Below are 23,063 nucleotides of genomic sequence, written 5' to 3' on the forward strand. Positions count from 1 at the left end.
CACGGAAACTCGGAGTTCTGAACAAGGTGCGGCGCTTTTTCACGCCACAACAACTGTGCCTGCTGTACAAAACACAGGTACGGTCTTGCGTGGAATATTGCTCGCACCTTTGGGATGGCTCCGCTAAGTACCTACTTGAGGCCTTGGACCGGTTGCAGCGACGTGCCGTACGCATTATTGGCGACGTAAAGGTCACAAACACCCTTGAACCTTTACAATTGCGTCGTGAGATAGCAGCACTGAGCGCTTTCTATCGACTGTATCACGGCGAGTGCTCTGAGGAATTATTCTCTCTAATTCCTGCTTCCCCCTTCCTTCTTAAGTCCACGCGGGCTGGTTCTCGATGTCACCGCCTAACTGTGACATCAATTCCATCGCGAACAAAGAAATTTGGCAACTCCTTTCTTTGTCGCACTTCCAAAAAATGGAATTCCTTACCAGCTCACGTATTCCCCTCCTCTTACAACCCGGGTTCCTTCAAACGAGGCGTGAAGAGGCATCTTGCGGGCCGGCAAGGCGAAGGCGGCTAGTGCAGAACGTTTTTCCCGTCTGTACTGGCCGTCGTCGCGTTTGGACTCTACTACCACTTACCATCAGGTGGAGTAGAGTCATTTGCCCGGCGATATAAAAAAAAAAAAAAATAATAATTATATTAGAAAGGTAAGAAGGCCGAACGTCAGTCGTCAGGATCATTAACGTTAGATCTTTGGCTATGTGAGTGGGAAAAAAAGCGACATATTAGAAAGAATATTTATTACACCACAAATGACAATCGTGTTCTTAAGCTAATTAACTTAAGTTTAATGAAATAAAATTTAAGTAAATCGGTAAAGAGAATACTTATGTATACATATATGTACTCTTCAAGCTTGTACGTGAGGAATAATTAAATTACAAATTAGTTATATCTTAAATAATGGATCAATCGAGTCAATAGAAAAACTATATATCACACACATTATCATAGATTGATAAAATTTTTCGTCAATTTTTCAATACGCAATATTATATGATTAATATGTATTATATATACCTAAACCTTATAATGATGCCATATAATTGCTGTTTAACATCAATAATAATTGCTATCCGCCATTTTTGATGTACGATATATATATTTTTTTGAACGTCCTCATGTTTTGAAAAAAAAATGCCTGTATATTTCAGCGTTTAAGGAATACACATTTTATGTATGGCTTATTCCGACCACAGGAGTAAAGACAAATAAACAACCTTGGAATTGAATTGATGCGATATCATTGGTCGAGATCTTGAATAATCTATGGTATTTAATATGGCGCGCAAGTAAAATGCTCTTTGAATGTCGACGAAGTTGTTATATGTCAGGGTACACAAACTAAAGCCAGCTAGTTATCGTACCAGGGCCCTTAAAAGTTATTATAAAATACAATAATATTATAGAAAATCCCAACAATATATTTGAAATAATTTGTAATTAAAGTTGAAATCAGCAGTACACTAAAAAAAAACGTCATCGCCCAATTTTTTTCGTTTTGATCCCGAAAAATTGTAACTGCCAACATCCCGCATCAAAACAAGATATGAAGCGGCTGCCATTACTCCTATGAAAGAAATGAGCCAATAGATGGCGCTGACAGTAAAAACAATTGTACTTATTATTGGTTCGTGTAATTATCAAATTTTACATCGTAATGGAAATTATCGTACAATCCACGTACGATAGTAGTGTACTATCGTACATCGTACGTTGGTATGAAATTGTCGTACTTGTATGATAATTATAGTGTGTTGTGAACCCTGTTATATGTAATATAAAATTAAAGTGTATATAAGTAATTAGATGGGATAATGTTGTATGATAAATAAGTGCATAATATAACAGGACTATTAGAAAATCGCATGGAATACGTAAATATAAGGTTTGTTTACCTTTACTTCTTCGATTAGAATACCAAAGCCAATAAAGCTTATTTCACGTCACACTGTAAACTTGTAAAATGTTATTTATTTATATATTTTAATCAAACATAAAACTTTACGGTATCATACAGTCACATTTCGAACTTATAAAATGCGGTATTTACAATTGAATATCAAAACAATACTTTAGACAAGTTGAAAATATCTAAATACTAAACAATTGGTATTGGAAAAAATCGTATAAACACTAAAAAATGGAGCCTTTTCAATTATCCAAATATACTATATTTAATAATTGAAACGGATATTAATATTAACTTATACATGTAGTAGTAGGAGTATAGTTGTAGTAGTATATCTTAACAATATGGTGTGCTGCTGAATATAATTCACATTACCAATGATAATGGCTATACAATACGGCTGACTACTTCCGGGCTGTACATTAAAGGTTGGTTTATTTAAGACTGCAGTGTTAGATGTATTAATATAATGACTCCAATATTATAAAATACGAAAATGAACTAAATACTTGATTTTTATTAATAATTGTAATAAGGCTTACATTGTAAGCAGAATGTTTTTTATATGCCAGCACCAACATCATCTGCGTCTATGCCGAGCATGGCCAGGTCGTCAAGTTCCTCCTTGTTCTTGGCGGACACAGAGGGCGTGGGAGTCGCCGTTCGAGCCGTGGCCGCCGCAGCAATGTTCTGTTTGTCAGTTTGGTAGGAAGTTACATTGACTATATTATTCGTCATGACCGTAGTGTTAATTTGATTATTATCATTATTTTTCTCCTGGTTGTTTTTGTTTTGATTCAGTCGATTTTTATTATTATGTCTCTGCTTCGAATTCGGTACTATCGGGACGTGTGTGTCATACAGTTGCGGACGAGGCTGAAAGAGCGGGGAGTTCATGTCAAAACCCATCATCATATGGGGCGGCGGCTGGCCGAGAATACTGAGTTGAGGGAAGGAGGGCATGACACCCCCTAATCCTAAACCCGGAGGGAACCCCGGAGGTGGGCCCAGACCGGACAGCCCGGGGAACAGCTCCTGCTGCGCCATCTCAGCGGACTTCACCTCCGATGGGAAGATGATGTCCAATGCATCCTGGAAATCTTTCGGCAGGGTAGGCGGAGGGACGTTGGTAGCTCTGAGGATAAAATTATAAATAATTATTTATTTTTTGTGAATATTCCAGGCATATAAATAAAATGAATAGTTATGAGTATGTGGTACGCACGGCGGCGGTGGCTGCGTGGGCGGCGGCATAAAGGTGTGCGGCAGCGGCAGGCCGGGCGGCAGGCCTGGCGGCAGGCCGGGCGGCAGGCCCTGCAGCAGCATGGGCGGCGCCAGCTCCGCCTGCTGCCGCTCCAGCTGGGCCTTGGCTATCTTCTCCTTGAACTCGGCCACCTGGGACGCCCGATAAGGTTGGTCGATCGAAACAGGAGACAAGGTTATTAAGCAACTTTCCCCTTGTATTGACACGACTATAGAATTGAAACTATGATGATAGAACGAACGATACATACATACTTAAGATTATATATTTTGTTAGACATTAAAAAAGAACTACCAATGTGTTCAGTCTTACTCGTATTCTACCTGTAAGACCTGTAAAATGACGAAGTGTTGCTATGTGAGAAATAATCTTTTTTCATGATTAGTACATTTTTATCATAATATAAATGAATAAGAAATTAATTTCATATTATTATAATCACATATGTAGTGATAATTGAAGGCATGAGGTAATAGTCGATGATGATCACAAATTTGTAATTTCATAGAAATGAGCTTCAAAGTTTAAATTTGAGATACAAATATACTAAGCCTTAATACGTGAAGTTATTCATAAAAAATAGAAATATAAAACATTAACTCCGTCTATCCAGTGATGAGCAAATTCACAGATAGTTAATGAATGAAAGTAATAGATAAAATAAACATATTTGTTCTTGAAGTTAGTATGACAATCGTATCAAAATTATGTATTTAAAAAAATGTATAATTTTGTAACATGTTTTAGTTCCTGAATTGATCGATAGGTGGCGTTAACTTTCATTCAAAATAAATACTATTAGGTTTGTAATATATTTTAATAAAATGTCTTTGTCTCGGGAAGTTGAGTTTTTTTTCATTCATGTCTTCAATTATAAAGTATACTAACTAGGTAAGAAGAACATTCTAATTAAATATATTTATGAAAATTCAAAAAATAATTGTACTAGCATAATGTGCGCTCTAACCTTTTTTTGTATTTCCACGTCCATTTCTTCTCGCCTCTTCTTCGTCACCTCCTCATCTTCTTTTTTCTTTTGATCCTCTTTTTTTACGTCATCCACCTTTGAATTTTTACTCAAGTTCTTGTAAACGGGCATTTTACCTACGAAAAAACTTTACTATAATATCATTAACTTCATATTATTATTCGATTCGGTGTGCTGCACGCGCGCCACACGAATACGACATATTTCATAGTGAATGCCTCACCAATGAACGGCATCTTGCGAATATCCGGTTTCTTGGACTCCTGCCGCGGCGGACTCCTGCGCGCCGAGTCCCGCTGCTCCTCCCGGCGCTCCTCTCGCCGCTCCTCCCGCCGGCGCGACTCCTCTCGTCGCTCGTCGCGGCGCTCCTGCTCGCTGCACGGGGGGGGGGGGGCATTATATGGGTGTGGATGTGTGCGGGGTGCGGGGCGGAGGTGACTCACCGGTCGCGGCGCGGCTCGGAGCGGTGCGCGCCCTGCAGCTTGTCGAGGGTGATCCTGTAGATGGAGTTCCAGTTACACGATATGTCATGACATGAACCACAGATAATAAAACATGTGTAATGTTACATAATCTGTGGTTAATGGTCTTGCTTTAAAAATAAATTTTAAAGTCACTTAATAACCTGAATAGTTTCATAAACAATAAACGCTTCCTCACCTCGTCTTAATATTGTCGAGTAGCTTCCGGTCGCTGTCGTTGAGTCGCTCGACTTGAATGGAAGACATCCATTCACTTAACTTGTCTTCAGAGCCATACTTGGACTTTGATTTCTTACCTGGAAAAATTGTTTTATTTTTATGAATTACATCAAAGCCAAAGAGAAAGCCGTCATATTTATCCGAATGCGATGCCTTAATTTCCGCACCTACACAATATTTGTTTTTTAGTTCAGATAGTACATAGCAGGCGTGGATCGTCAAGTAATTTTCCAAAATCATTAGTGTTGTGCTTTAGCATGATGAGCAAGTTAGAAGTAAGTACTTGGTACAAAGTAATACTAAATAACTTCGTGGGAAGGCCTGATTAGGTACCACCCACTCATCACATATTCTACTGCCAAACAGCAAGACTTAGTATTGTTGTGTTCCGGTTTAAAAGGTACACGAGCCAGAGTAACTACATGCACAAGGGACAAAACAACTTGTTCCCAATGTAACAACAAAGTAGACCTAGGTAAACCCCAGGGGTGAAACAGTCTCATGATATGTCATAATAACTGGTTGGGTGCAACCATATGTCCCTCGTGGAGGTACTCACTCTTCTTCTTCTTCTTGGGCTCGCTGGCGGCGCTGGAACTGTCGGAGCTCGAGGAGCTGCGCTTGCGCTTGCTCTTCTTGCCCTTGGGCCTGGGTGCGGGCGACAGCTTGCGCGTGGTGAACCCGTCCTTGCTGAACGTGATGGTGTGCGCGGCGTACTGCGGCGCCTCGTCCGCCTTGCCCTTCGCCCCGCGGGCCTTCTCGAACGCCTTCTGCCGGTCCGACATCCAGTCCGTCTCCCAGTGCGGGTTCTGCTCCACGAAGTTCTGCAAAAGCTTTCGGAGTTACACTTATCGCTCGCTCGGAAGACTAATGATAGTCATTAGTTCGAATAAATTTAAGCACAAAGAATGAGAATTCACATGCTTCATAGTTCACAATTTTTACGAACTGACAACGGAGTAGTTTGGAGGGGATTGCAAGAAGTTCCAAACTTTCTCGCTTAGGAGACCATCGTCCGACAGTCGGACAGTGGTGGTAGGGTTAGTGTTCAGACATACGGTGTAGTTCTTGGAGTGCGTGACGGACTTGAGGTGGGCGGAGGCGCAGTGCAGGTCCCCGATGAACTGGTCGCACAGCTTGCAGTACCACGCCGTCGACGGCACGAAGAACTGCAGGCCTGGCGAGGCACGACACAAATATATCAATCCTTTTATATTTCATTGATATTTTATTTGTGTCCAATCTAACGGCACTATACCTCTGATGGGTGTCCGCTTGGTGGGTGCGGCGGGGAAGCTGGGGAAGCCCTCGTTGACGCCCGACACGGAGTGCCACGGAGCCTCCATGTGCGCCGCAGCCATCCTGACACAACGGTACTCGGTATCGACAGGGCTCCGCGAATGTTACACGGGGCGTTTGTACATGTTACGCTATCACAATATAACTAGTCTTACTAATAAATTATAGTCAATAAAAAAAAAAAAAAATAGACCTCGAAAGAGTGGTTTAATGAATGAATGATAAAGTAACGAATCATATATTTTATTGTTTTTATAAATAATTAATGAGCTCAACAAAAAATGCTTAGTCGGTTTTTAAGATGCACATGGAATAATTATTTCTACAAGTGGGTGTTTGTGTGTGTGTCTGTGTGTCACAACTGACTTGTGATGTGCGGGCGAGTGCAGGTGGTTGAGGTACTCCTTGGCGGTCGGCGGGAACTCGTTGCACACGCGACACCAGTGCATCTCCGGGTCGTAGTACACGTAGTTGAACTTCTTGCCCGATGGGGACCTACAACCGAAGGCACGCGATTACACAACGAAAGCAATGATAGTAACAAAACATTATATAAATAATCTAAATTTGTTTATTTTACAATTTGAACGAAATTTGAAGGTGTCACTCTGCCGCACGGAAATTTAATTTACTAGACTATACTGAGGAAAACCGGCAAGAAACTCGGTAGTTAATATTTTATACGCATTGAACTTGCATCCATGACCGATGCTATAAATGTAAGTGATAGAACTCGTCGAATGGAATCATCTCATCACTTCATTAAAACTACGTATTCAAAGGTTCTTTTTACAATTGTAAAAAAAGCCCGATTTGTAATTAATTTTTAATCCCGTTTATTAACGCTTAAATATTGAAATAAACAATATAAACTATAAAACGATAAGTTGCTCCATATTTTTTTAATAAAACGACAAACTTATTAAAATAACATTTATTTGTTTGAATTTATACATTAAGTTACAATTAATAACAGTGAAGGGTAAATAATATTAATATTATTTATCTATTAACAAAGCTTAAAATTATAGTCATATTAGAAACACACTACAAAAATAATATCAGCAATTATTATCATAAAGCATATAAAAACTATCTTAAATAATAAATTCACAAAATATGTATTCTATCTATAATTAATTTCTTTGTTTCCCAACGTTAAAAATCCTGGCCGTACTTCTTGATATGGTTTCATAAAAAAAAAAGCTAAGCTCTTGCGTTTTCACCAATTTCTGCTTCCCATAGTAGTCACAAATTATTAAATATCAGAGAAGATAAAAAGGAAGACAAAATATATTTAAATGAGATCTAAAACTATATACATATGACATAGTAGTTAGAAAGCGATTAAATAAAAAAAAAAAAAAAAAAATTGTCCAAAGCAACAAACCTCGATTTACGTTTGGAAGTGCGTTCGTCTACATCATCCGGCTCGTGCACCTCCTGTGCCTCCTCGCCGATGATACCGTTCAACATGTCCACGACGTTGTTGATAGTCTTCAGTTTGTTCTGGATCTCCAACTATGCAAGGCAAGGTAACAAGGTCCTGGGTTAGCTTCGCTCCCAAAATCCTTAGTCGTATACACAAGCCTAGCTACCAATAAGCCAATATCGCTCTCACAATAATTAAAAACTTTAGCTTAGCGTGAACATGGAATTAATTTATATTAAAACAAATTAAATTGAACATGTTATTTCATCAGCTGAACATAGTCAAACCTGGAGCTTGGTGTTCTCTTTGAGAAATCTTTTGGTGTCGGGGCTCGGGGAGCGCTTGGAGTCCCCGCGCAGTTCGCTCCGTTGGTCCTTCAACGTGTCGAGTTCCTTTTTGAGAATACTCGCCTTCTTTATGTAATCTTCGCGTTGCTTCGACAGAGCGGCCTTCTGGTGACGCATTTCGGTCTCAATGGCCGCTGTTACGGAAAGTATAGGTGATGACAAAAATCGTATTAAGAAACCAATTAAATATTAACAATAAAAATTAATTAGCATTTCACTTTAACCATTTAATCGCACTTGATATAGCAAATAATATTGATTTCGTATGCAAAGCAACAATCCTGGATGGACCGATTGTGCAGTATTTAGGCAAAATTATATAACTGAAATAAATATTGAAAGAAGTGCACACAGAGTTAAAATGTTACAAACCACTATTATACAATACTCCTGAAAAAAAAAACCTACTAAAACTAAATAATAATGACAGAGCACAAATAAAATAATACTGGAAAATTGGGAATTACTCATATCACTTTTTTCGTCTCCAACTAAGCACAAATTTTGTGTTAAGGAGTGTGTTCGACCATAGCTCGGGGGTTCAGGATGGAACCTGCCATAAATTCAGATAAAGCACATGCACAATATGATTCTATAAGCTGACTTACATGAATATTTTTTAATAGAAGTAATAAAAAGTTTTAACAATTACTTTACAATAATTTGTTTACAATTTTATAATTTCGCGATTATCTTATATGATAATTTACTTTCCATTTTTTATATATGTATTTTTGTTACCAAAAATGATATTATTTGACATTACTTTACCCCTTAACCAACTTAACTTCTATATCAATGTAGGTCGCCATTTAGGAAATACTTAACAGATAACAGTAGTAGCTCCTTTTTTAGTTAATAATATTTTATGACTGCATGATATACAAATAATTATTTACTTTTTCGAAAATTAATTATTATTAGCATATTATAAATGATACTTTATGCAATAATAACATTTATGGTTTCCTTCATAAAATATGTTCCTAAAATGATAGTAATTGATTCCTGTTGTTGTGTAAGTTGCAATACAACAATGTATCATTATAATTTATTTTTATTATATATAATGTTTGGTTAATGTTTCTTATCCATAAAAGAATAAATACTATAATATTTCAAACATTACCTTCTTTCTTTATCTGATCTTCAACATTATATACGGGAGGGGCAGGTGGTGGTGGGAGTGACATTTGATTCCAAGATGCCACTTCCGGAGGATGCGGTACAGTTGGCATTGAGGCCACAGGTGTAAAATCATCATATATTCCAGAATATGATGGCTGATAATTGCTAGTGTAATTATTTCCCTGTAAACAAAATTAAGTCATACAATTTAAAGCAATTTTTGACATAGTTTAATTATATTAAATTATAGATAAATGCAAATATTATTGATTTAAGCATCAATAGCACAATGGTTTATTGGTCACTTAGCTATGTATAAGTTGCAGGTTTGTTCCTGACCCTTTCAGCTATTGTTATCCCCATTCTTAACAGAAGTTATGTTTAATAAGATATATATAAAATTAGTAATTTCATTAAGATAAATTGCTAATATTGGTAAAAAAAACCCATAGTCACACTGTAAGAAGACTCTGTAAAAATGAAACAAATATCCTAAAGCTAAAAACCCCAGTAAACCAATTATTATTGATTATTAGTGACCACATACCATCAGGTGGCCCATAAGGTTAGTAAAGAACATCCGCAAATTATTCATGAAAAATTTATTATATTAACTTAAATTATTTGGTTATTTTTTTAGGCAAAATAGTTTTTTCAGAAAATACATCTATATAGACAATCTAAATAAAAAAGTTGAGCCAAATCATTAGGGCTTTTTCCGAGACACATATCAAGAATTGTTCATATAATATAATAATATATGCAATATTCAGTCTTATTTATTAACACTATCTTATCTTCATTTTTTATAATATCGTAATATACTGTCACTTATTCCACTGAAGGCTTACTTCTTGTAAGAATGTCTGTGGCGGGGGTCCTGTGAAACCTCCTTCTTGTATCTGGTTGTCCCATAGTTCACTCGGCTCGGGCAATTTGGATATTTCACTGAGTATATTTTCATCTAGCAGGTCTTTTTCATTCTTCCTCGGGGAACGACTTCTCCGTTTATCCATGTCCCTGTGATCTCGTGGGGGCGGACTGCGGCTATGTTTCCGAGACAAGGATCGTCGGCCTTTTTCAAAACGATAATCTTGACGATAACAATCGCGATCTCTCTCCCGTTCTCGACTATAATATGTTTTACGTGCAAAATCACGTGACATTTTTGTTTAATACAATGTGTTTCTTAATTCAAATGATTACAAACATAAAATGGATACCAAAACACAAATTCCCACGCTATGCTTGGCGACTGGCGAGAATGACAAATGACACTGACATTTGCTTTTTGCTTGACAGTTGAAGTTGGATGTTGACTGTTCAAATTAATTTTGAATCCAATGTATATCTACGATCTTACTTTGATCAATCCTTGATCTCTCTAGTTGTGGCTGGCTCAATTTTATTGATAAAAAACGCGGTATTACTATGATCCGTGTACTTAGCGTGTAGCTTTTCGTGTGACGCGATACAGCCAAAACCGAGAGAGAGACGCCGCTATTCAATTGCTGTTCGTTTCCGCAGATCACACAATAACCAGTGTCTCCTAAATTGATCATTAGGATGTGTGAACTGTCCCCTGTCCTATAGTTATTAGGGGCTAATTTTCAACTTGGGTATAATTGAGCTACAGTGTAATAAAAAGGGTTTTGGGTTACTCACATGTATACTTTTCCAGCAGTGATCGTGCGATTTTTTGAGTAAATACCACTGAAGACTTCACTTAGGGCATACGCTACATTCATTGAGTTCCGGGGCGTACACAACAGTTGCTAGAAGGTATGGCCAGCTAATAAGCAGCTGGTTAATGTATACGTTGTAGGTATTTTGAGATACAGTTCATTATGTAAACGTAGATAGTTATTTTTTTTCGGTCTAGGTGATTTCTAATCGTTTAAAAATCTTCATATTAAAGATTTGTAAATTTCTACAAAACAATCTGCGGCATCATGTAGGTGTTTTTTATACACTAACTTGTAGTATTAGTATTTAACTATTTTAATCTTATGATATTAAACGAGCAATTGTTATTGTATATATATAATTATATTTTATTGATATTATAATATATTGTATTAAGTATCAATCCTTAAATAACTCAATATAAACATATATATTGAAAACGAATCGCTTGTTAGTAGAGCCGTTCGAAGCAAGCTCACTTAGATACTTAACTGCCAGTGTAATTTAGTTTAATTATCACAAAATATGAATCCTTATCAAATAAATAGCAAATAAATTTCTAGATAAACATTGATTTTTAGACTGCTATTTGAACCTAGATAGATACTTAAATAAAAGCGTAAAAATTCGCCTAAAATTATGGACATACAAATTCTATTCAGGCGATTAGATCTGTTGGGGAATGTTTTATACTATAAGTTAAAAATACTATTAAATAAAATTCTTATATAATCTGAATGAAGTCGGAACAGGTAGGTAGGTAGTAGCTTATAATCTGAAACGCATGCACCTGTGATATATTTTTAACAGTTAAAATTTTCGGCTAATTTGCTAAGAACTCGTGTTAGGAGAAACCTAGCAAAATGTTAAAGAAACATTAAGACTTGTTTATGGAGTGCTTAATATAAGTATACGTTTTATTATTATTTTATACAATGTTGAATGCCTCGTTTATCTAGTGCCTAGATATAAGGCCGTAGGTCCATAGGTCCTGGGTTAAAACCCCAGGTCTGACCAATAAAAAGTTATTGGGTTATTCTATAATATCAATAAAACGTTATTATTATGGCCGAAAAATGTGTGCACTCTCGCATCTCGAAAAGCACTCAAAGCCTGTGGTGCTGCGCCTTAACTCTTTCCGGGCGTGTCGGATTGCCGTCCCATCGGATTATGAGAGTGCGGGAATTGTGCACTATTATATTATATGGCCAATCTCTCTTGAGATAGGCCGCCGTGGCCGTGAAATCGGTCAGTGGAATCTATATGCGAGAATGGGTGTGTGGATTGCTAACAATCAATATAACTTGCATTATTACGATACGATACAATACGATATAGGTATGTATTTTACCTGCGTGAGGCTTAAGAGAACGTTGTGAAAGTATATTTCATGACATGAAAAGAAGCTAATAATCATGATATGTATATGTAATGAGATGACGAAAAAAATCCGGAAGAATCAAAAAAAAAACGCGCTCTGTAAATTTTCTTTTCAGAAATTATTATCTGCCATATCATATTAAGCCAATCAAGACACTTCTAATGATACCTCATTAATTTCAGATGAACATGCATCCATAGCCCACTGTAGGCTTTGATGTAGTCAGGTAAAAGAAGTTATATATCTATAACTCCTAATTTAATTAAGCCTTGATAATTGTCTGTCAACGTTGATGTCTTTATAGCAATAGGCATAAAAGAGTAAATGAGGACATGACTTAACATGAAAGGAAACGAAAAACACATTGTACTGACCCCATATCGATTAGCGTATGATCTCTATAAAGTGTTTTTTATCTAAATTTAATTTAGTTACTGCTGTCGTTGTTTGCTTTTAAAGTACTGGTTGTTTAATAAATATTTCGGAAGAGTTGTGTCCGTCAGAGGCAATATGCCATATATCAATATCCAGTAAGCAGATAAGCCTTTATCATGACCTTCGCCTTATATGGGGACGCATACAGAAACCAAGCTTCCGGTTTTGCTGAAGAGATTTGGATGAAAAACGACACACTTTGAATACGACCTTCGAAACTTCGAAAATGCGAACATTTTTTTTTCTTTTGTGTCCAGAAACGTATACATTGTATAAAATATAGCCGTAATTGCGGTACATATCAATTGTCAAATAATATGTTTGTATTAAAATGTTAATTTGAAAAGTCATACTCAATAATTATATAAAGCGTATAAATCAAATACATTTTCATTTTGTAAAAGTTACAAAAAGTTAATGAACAAATAGTTCTAAAATCGAAAATCCTCATTACATCATGGCGCTAAAGTAACTTCTCTTTTTGTTATATACCTACCTACTTATATTATTTTGTAGGCTTAAAATCCTAAAGTTAAAATTGCAACAAACTTTTCATTTTGCAAGAAAATACTTAATCGATTTACAAGACTAATTTGTATCTGAATGGCAGATTGAAATTGACAAACAAGATTTGAAATGTTGAAACAGTCAAAGGCATTAGTTAAACCAACTGTATCGCGATTTCAGCATCCTAATCGTGTTGAGCGTCATTTCTGTCTTACCTTCAACTTTGTATACATTGCTGTTTAGTGCACTCTGCTTCAAGGAAGTTAGTTGAGAACACGGGTCGTTGCACCTCTATGGCGGGGAAGCAAAACTACAGCGACGGCTGAAGCGCAGCCATTGTCGCGTGGTTGTACACCACGCATGCGCGAATAGTTTGTGCGGCGCGAAAAAAAAATAACATCGTGCGTCCAGAAATATAATTAAATAAAAAACAATTATTGTGCTTGTGTTTGTATTTAAAATACATAATGAAGTATAAGGTAAGCTAATACCACTTATTTGTGTGTTGATTTTTATTTAAATATTTAAATTATTATATAAAACAAATATATAATATGTCACATATTACTCATTTTAACCCTATTCTTTAAATTGTATTGATTACATGCAAATCAATAATTTAATTATCAAACAGCCGGGTTTATTAAGTATAGAAAATTATTCTAAGAATCGCAATTTGTATTATAAAAGACAATATCCAGTTAATTTGACTTTCATAAAATAGGTAGGTAGTCTGAATTCTTCTTCGTTATTATTAAAGAACTATCTGCAAAACCTTGACTGTGCGTCTTCAAGCACGTTAAATAATAAATACGACACAATTATAAACGGAATATTATTTTTTTGTAAATAGTTTCTTTGGTAAATGTCCTCATCAGACTTATAAATTAGATAAAAAGACAATCAACTAAGGCTACCAATAAATATGACAATGAGAATTCACGCGATATCAATAAACACTTAAATACTAACTTATAATATTATAATACATAAAAAAGCTGATAGTTTTTTTATATTACAAAATATTAAGACAACTCAAATAACATTATTTTAATTGTGTAATTTTGTGAGCCATAGTTGGTTCACAAAATTTTCCAATTTAAAAAACAGTGTAATACTTAACGTCGGTACATACCCTCTAATTGTTACATTAGTAAATATAAAATTTAAATAACATAATCACCGTAAGGCGTAAGTGTCTAAAAGTTATCAAAAAGCATAACAATTCCGGTATATTTCAGCTACTAGAAAAACCTGAAAAAACCCCTCATAATAAGCAATACAGTATTTACTATTATTAAATATAAAACTTATTAATAGGCAATAATATATTTTCTATGATTATAATATTTTATGTTTTTGCTAAAAATCACATTTTGGGTGTTTTCATTTGTATATCTACATATTTGTTTGTATATTGTTAATTTTAGTGAAAAAACATTAATAATATACCCAACCTAATTTTATTTTAACCATTTGTGCATGTTTTCGAGTATTCAAGTCAGATTCTTTATATAATGGAGCGTCTTAAAGAGTAAACTCAATGAATGTTTTTAGAATTGCAATATTTTGAGCATACCGCGTTACATCGGAAGTAAGTTGTTGCTAAAGTCGGTCTTATCACTGAAAACCGTCACTATCGAACAACCTCGAATAAGAGGACACGAAATAAATTAATACAATTAAACTGTTTTAGGGTTTCGTATTAATAAGCCGTGAATCAGCTTACAGTTTTTCATTTATTTGTATTTTATTTCTTCTATTGAAAAATCGTTTCAACTAAATTTTATGATATTAGAGGAACATTAAATTCACGCTTGTCAGGTCAAGCTGGTAAAAATAATATTATACAGTAAATCTTCTGGTATAAGTATTATGTGTATATGTTTAGTACTTTTTTGAAAGTCTTCTTTTTTTATAATATAGGTAGGCGGACGATCATATGGGCCACCTGATGGTAAGTGGTCACGAACGCCCATAGACAATGGCATTGTAAGAAATGTTAACTATCGCTTACAATCGCCAATGCATCACCAACCTTACTATGGAACTAAGATGTTATGTTCCTTTGTCTGAAATAACACTCGCTCACTCACTTTTCAAACCGGAACACAACAATACCAAGTACTGCTGTTTTGCGGTACAATATCTGATGAGATGGTGGTACCTACCCAGACGAGCTTGCACAAAGCCCTACCACCAGTAAAATTCATCTCATCTATTAGTATAGCTGTTTGATACCTCGATGTAACCATGTAGCCGATGTATTCAATAAAGAATCGTACTCGGTGACCAAACGAATTAAAGGTTTTGTCAAGTTAATGACTACGGAACCGTATATTCTGCGTCTTGACAGATTTATTTAACTAGTCTGATAATGATTTTACTGTCTTATCTAGGTTAGTTATGAGCGTGATTAAAAATTATATTTACTTATCGGGTTTTTAATTCATTTCAGATTTTTTTTTTCTTTTATGTTATAAAGACCTTAAAATAATCGTTAAAATAAGAGAAAAATGTAACACATATTTGTAGAAATATACACATAAAAATAATTAAACAAAATAAAACAAATATTATATTATTACACACTTATATATATATATCTGCCTCGTTGGTCTACTGGCTAGATTGGACCGCATTGGGTTTTTCTGTCGAAAAGCCCGAAGTCCGGAAGTTGGTAGTGTGTACAATTCCGTGCCTCGGAAAGCACGTAAAGCCGTTGGTCCTGCACTCTTTCCGGTCGTGTCCATTTGCCGTCCCATCGGATTATGAGAATTAAGGAATAGAGAGTGCACCTGTGATTCAGCACACACTTGTGCACTATAATATGTCCTGCGCATTTGGCTAATCTGTCTTGAGATTAGCCGCCGCGGTCGAAATCGGTCTGGAGGACCTTATATATAAAAAGTTTTTTTTCCTACGTTTTGAATTTTATCAAATATTTATCTATTCTACATATACCTAAAGTTAGATAACGGGGTTTGTTTTATTTTAAATCTCAAAAGCAAATCGACGCTAGGAAAAAAACTACTTTAAGATATATGAAAACGTCACCACACGTCACCGTAACCAAAGCGTAGCACTGTTGCCAAAATAATAATTAAGGCTGGCATATAGGGCGCAATACAAGCGGTTTACATTTACTTCCCGTCGACACCGCGGTAATCCGCCGCGTACGTAAGTAGCCTAACGTTTTTCCATATTTATTTTAAAGCGCTTTTCGTCGATCAACACTAGTAACAGGTCATTATTCTTTATATAAATAAATAATAATGACCTCTTAGAGCATGGAATCGACTTTGACGAATTAATTAGGAACATTCTTTACTGTTTTTGTCTCTTATATAAGCTTTAATAAATAAGTAATTAATTGATGGCAATTTGTAACATAAAACAATTTTATTCTCTAGAATATATAATATACTATACGATTTGCTAAAAGCTCTGCAATATTATGCACTACAAACATACTATAGACAACTTTCATAGACAATATATATTAATTATACAACACTATTTCTCTTAACTAATTTTATCTATGTATTATTTCATTTTACCTAATCCCAATATCAACTTCAAATTAAACGCTATTTATTCACAAGTCCATAATAAATCCCATAGATTATTCAAGATCTTGCCAATGATATTGCGTTAATTAAATGTAAAAGTTTTTATTTTTTTTCACTCTTCATGTGATTGGAATAGGCTATAAACAAATTTTCATAGACAATATATATCACCAAAGGGCTGCTTATGGTGTGTCAGCTATACAGTTCTCCTGTTTGAGTTTTCCAAGCACCTTCGCTATGTAATCATTTCAATCTAATCCTACTCGCTAACCGTTTATTCTACCGCCAAACAGCAATGCTTTATATTGCTGCGTTCCGGTAAGAAGATTGAGTCAGAGCAATTATACGGACAAGGAACATATTAACATCTTTAGATTCCATGCTTGGCAGCGCATTGACAATGTAACGAATGGCCACAATGCCAATGTCTATGGACAGAGGTGAACACTTATCATTGGCAGACATTTAAAAAAAACACACACAATTTAGTCACTTGTCCTTGTTCCTGTCGTTTTTTTTATATTTTATTAAATAACATACTGTTTATGCACTACCAATTTACTCTATCCAGCTTAACGTTGCATAATGAACTAGTTTCCGCTCGCGATTTCGCCCGCGTGTGATGGGTTAGTTCCTAACATCTGACACACGTTACGTCCTTTTCTGTAACGTAGCAATAAAGACTTGAAAGCGTAACAAAGTTAGTTTATAGTAGTATGTTAGAATTATTCACTTATAACAGTTACTTCAATCAATATTTTAACGAGCGGACTTCAAAACGACCCAGATAGGTATTCGCCGTTAACTAGAAACAATACAATCACACAGACATACACACACATGACATACAGTATGTTCATTTCTAAAGAGATAGCCGATCGGTTCAAACAGTGTTGGAATGATAAAATTTAAATGTGTTACATGGATGTGTTGTCTATATGTATCACCGGTTACGTAACCCATAAAAATGTATGATTCACATTGAGATTTCGGTTAGTAGATGACGTTTTTGTTGTTGAGATAAAATTGCAAAAATAATGCAAAAAATATACAATGTTAGTGTTTTTGTAAATAATAATAAATATACAAAAACTCATCTTAGATTTGACTGAATTGTATATTTTTCACGAATGAGGGCGATTTTTTTTAAAGCTCGGGGTAACATGATTTCTCTCTGAGCCATATGGACGATGGTCTTATATTTAGATGAAATATTCTAAAATACAATTTCAAACAATTTCAAATTTATACAAATAAAAAAATTAAGTGGCAAAGAAACCAATTTATGGCTATAGATTCGAACCTACGTCTTTAAGATGTGTTACTGTACACAACTTCTAAAACTTCAAACTTAAGTCTTTGTTAGAACAAATTCTAAGCTATACTTGAAGTAAAAGCTCGTGTCCTTGTTTAAAGGATGCGCATGCGCACATTATAAAGGCGCCTGAACTATAATCGATTCGTGCATTAAAATATTTTAAATGTTATAATTCAATACTTGTTTATATTTTCTGCATATTATTTCTTAGTAATAAGATATTACAATATAATATAATTATTACTTTAAATAAAGGAAAATTATACATAAAGTAAAAAAAATCTATGTACATAAAAAGAGTAAGTTTAACCGTTAATATTAATTCATTTTAAATCATTACTATATTTTTTATTATTTAAAAATGTATTTATATATTTGATACATAATATGTATTTTTTTTTCATTAATTACTTAAATACGTCTATTTTTATATATATGTTTAATAAAACGTCTGCATTTCTCATTGTGTTGTATCATGCATCTAAAATGTCATTTATCTTATTACGAACCATAGTATTCGTTTCCCATCGCGACAATCAGAGAGTAATGCATGGAAGACGTTCCATGAATAATAATTGTGGTTTTATGCATCCGCGTTGTAATTAAATTACAACGATTAAACACATAATAAAAATACAATAAGTTAACATATTTAATAGGAAACACAAAGTAAGTATTAAACACTGAAAGTACGCAATGAAAACAATTTTGCATCACTTTTATCTTGAACTTGAGATTTTCATAGAAAACCTCTCTTGTTCCGGTTCAGTTGCGATCATTACAATTTAATCTATGGCTAAATAGTGACGTCGGTTTGGCGGGAAAAAAATATAATGGCGATTTCGTTACGTTCCGAAATGGTGCAAGTTATATATTCTACTATGCAATGAATGCTATAAGATTGTCGTCAGTTTACCGAATGACTAGATGTTTTTATTAAAAATTAAAGAATTAACGTTGTTTATCGATTCTGTTATTTGAAAAAGCCATTTTTATAATATAATGAAATCTTACACAACATTTTAATTATATTAACAAACAAACTGTCCTTAGAATTCATGTCATAAGTATACATTACGCTTTGTTAATTATATCATTTCAAGTAGTTTTTTTTATACCTTTTTGGTGAACATAATTATTCAAATCGACTTTATTATTGTTTATTACGAACTAGTTTTCGCTCGCGTAGTAGGAAGGCAGATGTTAAGCATAAAAAGTAAGAACCCCAAGGAAGAACTCCTGAAGAACTTTCTCATTTATAATATTAGTATAGATGACGATGCTAATTTAACATGATTCAAATATATAACTTTATAATTTCCTCGCAATCGGAATGCTTTGACTTAGTGTTAAATTATCGCGTACAACCAGATACACTTTATAGTTTTATAGTATAAATAAAGATATAGATAATACTTGCACGCATATCAGGCTCGATCTAGTGGCTAGATTATAAGGCTGTAAATCTTGAGGTCCTCCAATGTTAATTCCGGGTCGGTTAAGTTATTGTTTTTTTATCAAGTAGTTCACATTAAAAAAATAAGGAGCTTATTCCACAAACCTGAAATAAGACGCTGAGCACGAGATGAATTATAATAAACATAAATTGAGCTCATGAACATTCAGTAGTGCTTACTTCAGTAGGGTTTGAACCTGCAATCATTGTTCAAGATTCACGCGTTCTAAATATTGGGCAATTTCGGCTTATCTTCATACATATATTGAAATCGTTTAGTAATTGCCAGCACCTGATTTATGCCTAGGCTTACAAGTTACCGGCCTACGGGCTCCTCCAGATGAGGTTTCCAACCCAGCCAAAAAAATATAATTTTACTCTAACCGTTTCGGAATGGGGGGCCACAAATGCCATAGTGTCTAGGGGCCTTGGATCTTTAACTTCAGTCCTAGTAATCCGTAATACGAGAGACGTAAGGATGTCACATACAACAATATGCTAAATGAATTAAAGGGAAAGTACAACAAAGAAACATGTGCCTACTCCCACGGTTGAGGAGAAATCATAAATTTGTCGCAATAAATATGGTGAGTCTATTATCCGTTATTATATTATTAAAAATATTATTAGGGTATTGAGTAACAGTAAATTTTATGGAAGCAAAATTCTTATGGAGGCTTTTTAAAATAAGAAAATATTTTGTCCAATTATTTATATACGTATTTATTTAGTTTTTGTTATATTTTTGTATTCAGCACGAAAACAGTGTATTTATTTCAACTTTGTTTAGAATTTTCATACTGTTTGTATATGTAATTCACACAATTTTTTTTTTTCAACTAAAACGTTTGCTTTTTAATGTGAGCTAATTATTATAAACGCGTTGAGGTACTTCGTTTTAACAAAATACAGATTATATAATTTGATAAGTACAGATTATGTAAATTGATAATTTCTCGTGAATCTCTCAAAAAATGTATTTCACAAAGATTTAACCTCTAACTTCGATCCATTATTCAATACTGTAACAATTACGTTTAACTTCTACTATATAGGTAGATACTACGCAGACTATGCAACAATGCGATATTTTACCACAAAGCACATTTCATGATGAGTTTATTTCCTTTCGAATTTAACGGAAGGCGAATGGCTTAAAAGAAATAAGAAAAAGACAGAAGTAGAACAGTGTGGCAAGTGGAACACATTGCAAGAACAATATGACATAACGCGGTCCACGCGATCGACTATACTCGTGCTTGCATTCGGCAGATCGTTAGTAGATCATTGTTTGATATTTTGTTATGGCTCTCGTTGAGCGTATGTGTAGTTGTATTAATTTTACGCTCGTAAATAATAATCAGATTACAATGACATGCATTTTTCTGCACAATATTAAAATTACGATAAAAGAGCTTGCTGGAAGTAAGATGATCTTTGATGTTCGTATAATTTTAAATATTATAAAATTCATAGAAAATAGCCCTTTAATTTATTTAATTAGATGAAGTCAGTGAAAAAAAAATGTATATGATTTGCGTAAAACCCGTACTTAATGAGCGTAAGCGTCGTGAAAGCAGTAACTACTTAAAATTTTAAGTCACCGGATCTATAATTTCGGAGATCTCGTGATGAGTCAGTTAGCCAGTGGTATTGCTCATATATGTATATAAGTTCTTCTTAGGAGAATATTCCAAACCCATAGGATCCTTAAATCTAATGTATCTTTAAAAATGGTCATACAAAACAGCTAGTAAGAGCCTGCTTGAATGAGGTATATACCTACCTCATTCATTAAATGTTTATTTCGTTAATCAGCTGTTGTATAAGTTATTCGTATAAGAATAAAGATTAATAAAAACGAAAAACATTCTGATAATTTGAACTCTTCCTTTGAATAAACATCCACTAAGAATATGAATATGAAATCAAAGAATAAGACATTATTATGCAGAGTTACATAAACATGTTTAGTGCTTGCATACACACAAACATATTACGACAGACAGCATTATAAGTAAAGTAAAAGTAAATATCTCACAGCTGGACCTCTTTTATTAAGTACAGTGATGTTTGTATATATTAAATAAAATAAACAGAAAACACAAACGTATTTATACTAATAATAACAATTTTTCAGACCGATTTCAGTCAGATCTCAAAAGAGATTAGCCAACTGCACAGGACATATTATAGTGCACATGTGTGTGCGTAAACACAGATGCTCTCTCTATTCCGTAACATGCAACATGTAAGTGCCCACGACATTTTCACGATATTTTCCTTCGCTGACCGCGAGATTAATTATGATATATTTCAATACTTTGTATTGTTTTCCGGTTTAAAGGGTGAATAAGCCGTTGTTACTACAGGCACAAGGGAGATTATTTAGACGTTATTCCACCACGCTGCTCCAACCTCACGCTGGCTCAACCGACACAGTCATGTTTCATTACGATGTTTTCCTTTACCACCGAGCATGAGACGAATTATAAACATAAATTAAATACATACAGTCATACATATACCTAAATTCTGTGGTTCTTACCCGTGGTTGAACCTACAATCTTCGTTGAAGATTGATGTTTTCTAACCTTGGACCATCTCGGCTTATGTAATTTGAAATAGTTTAGGATTATTCTGGTTTCATGTTGTTCGGTATTTTTTCGAGTAATGCTGGACGTTTTTCGGTAAGACGAGATCGTGAAAACAAACAAACACGATTACTAATTCTGTTTTATTTAAGAAGTGGGTAGATATTAGCGTTAACATAACAATAATAGATTACAGACATTGTGACGTCATTACTTTACTGACAATTACGTACTTGTCATTATTAGGAAACAAGACTTTTTCATTACTGTTGCAGTTGGTTTTGAAATTATTTGTTAATAATTTAAAAGTACAGCAAGTCATTGTGATTCATTGAACTTCGATGCAATTTTATTTAAGTTAGCAATGACCGTCTACACACAAAATAATAACTTATATAGTTATGACCGACATGAAATATGAGCTTAAAAATTGACGTTATATTTAAAATCGCTTTATATTGCTTTCGAGATTCATGAAAGAAGGTAAAACATTTTTGAGATAAATGTGTATTTTTACATTAAGACAAATTTATGGTTTACACATACCAATACGCGCCTGTGAGGAGGTCCTGTGAGGAGGCTATGTCCAGCAGTGGATTAATGTGGGCTGAATATGATGATGATGATGTATAAATCATGACCGCGTAGAATGGTTGCATAAATGCTAGCAGCATTTTCCCATTATTTAATTATATTATTGTTCTTGGACTATTTAATTTCTCTTAAAGCATTTAAAAGTGACTCTTTTTTTTAATGATACAAAATCTAACAACCTATTAATTAATTAAGTCTAAATTCAAATATAGAACTGGAAATAAGAACAATAAAATAAAATAAAAACGATGGTGACTGGAATGATTTTATCATCCCACGTAAATGTTATATCACTAAATTCGGCATCTTATTAACAAGCTTATATTTTCATTGCCGTATTTATCAACCGGGCACTCTTATCTCCCATTGTTTCAGCACAATGCATCTGATGTCATTACAAACTGATTATATAATTAACCATAATTATTCGGTGACA

At 34.4% G+C, this 23,063-nt stretch overlaps 2 protein-coding genes across 2 annotated transcripts in view; one reads left to right on the plus strand and one right to left on the minus strand.

Annotated features, from left to right (window-relative positions):
• Positions 1-927: 927 nt before the first annotated feature.
• LOC126768124 (zinc finger protein 318) lies at positions 928-10,337 on the minus strand. Its single transcript, XM_050486040.1, has 14 exons — positions 9,936-10,337; positions 9,086-9,266; positions 7,897-8,090; positions 7,568-7,698; positions 6,544-6,672; positions 6,137-6,240; positions 5,937-6,055; positions 5,438-5,702; positions 4,838-4,955; positions 4,621-4,674; positions 4,401-4,552; positions 4,157-4,293; positions 3,151-3,320; positions 928-3,060 (listed from the first exon to the last, which is right to left on the minus strand). Exons 1-14 carry the CDS (start codon positions 10,248-10,250, stop codon positions 2,487-2,489), a joined length of 2,643 nt encoding a protein of 880 aa, XP_050341997.1. The 5' UTR covers positions 10,251-10,337; the 3' UTR covers positions 928-2,486.
• Positions 10,338-13,265: 2,928 nt separating this feature from the next.
• Positions 13,266-23,063, plus strand: part of LOC126768126 (neprilysin-4-like) — a 48,033-nt gene continuing 38,235 nt past the window's right edge. Inside the window, exon 1 of the mRNA XM_050486042.1 lies at positions 13,266-13,572. Within this exon, the coding sequence (XP_050341999.1) occupies positions 13,561-13,572 (12 nt within the window). The 5' untranslated portion in view covers positions 13,266-13,560. The remainder of the gene's footprint in view (positions 13,573-23,063) is intronic.

The sequence above is a fragment of the Nymphalis io genome, chromosome 4 (assembly GCF_905147045.1).
Source record: "Nymphalis io chromosome 4, ilAglIoxx1.1, whole genome shotgun sequence".
Classification (NCBI taxonomy): Eukaryota; Metazoa; Arthropoda; class Insecta; order Lepidoptera; family Nymphalidae; genus Nymphalis; species Nymphalis io.

Coding starts and splice junctions, on each gene's coding strand:
- LOC126768124 (XM_050486040.1), bottom strand. CDS start 10,250: ATGTCACGTGATTTTGCACGTAAAACATATTATAGTCGAGAACGGGAG. Junction 6,673..7,567: donor ACTTCCAAACGTAAATCGAG/GTTTGTTGCTTT, acceptor CTTCGGTTGTAG/GTCCCCATCGGGCAAGAAGT. Junction 4,956..5,437: donor GCCCAAGAAGAAGAAGAAGA/GTGAGTACCTCC, acceptor CAATTTTTCCAG/GTAAGAAATCAAAGTCCAAG.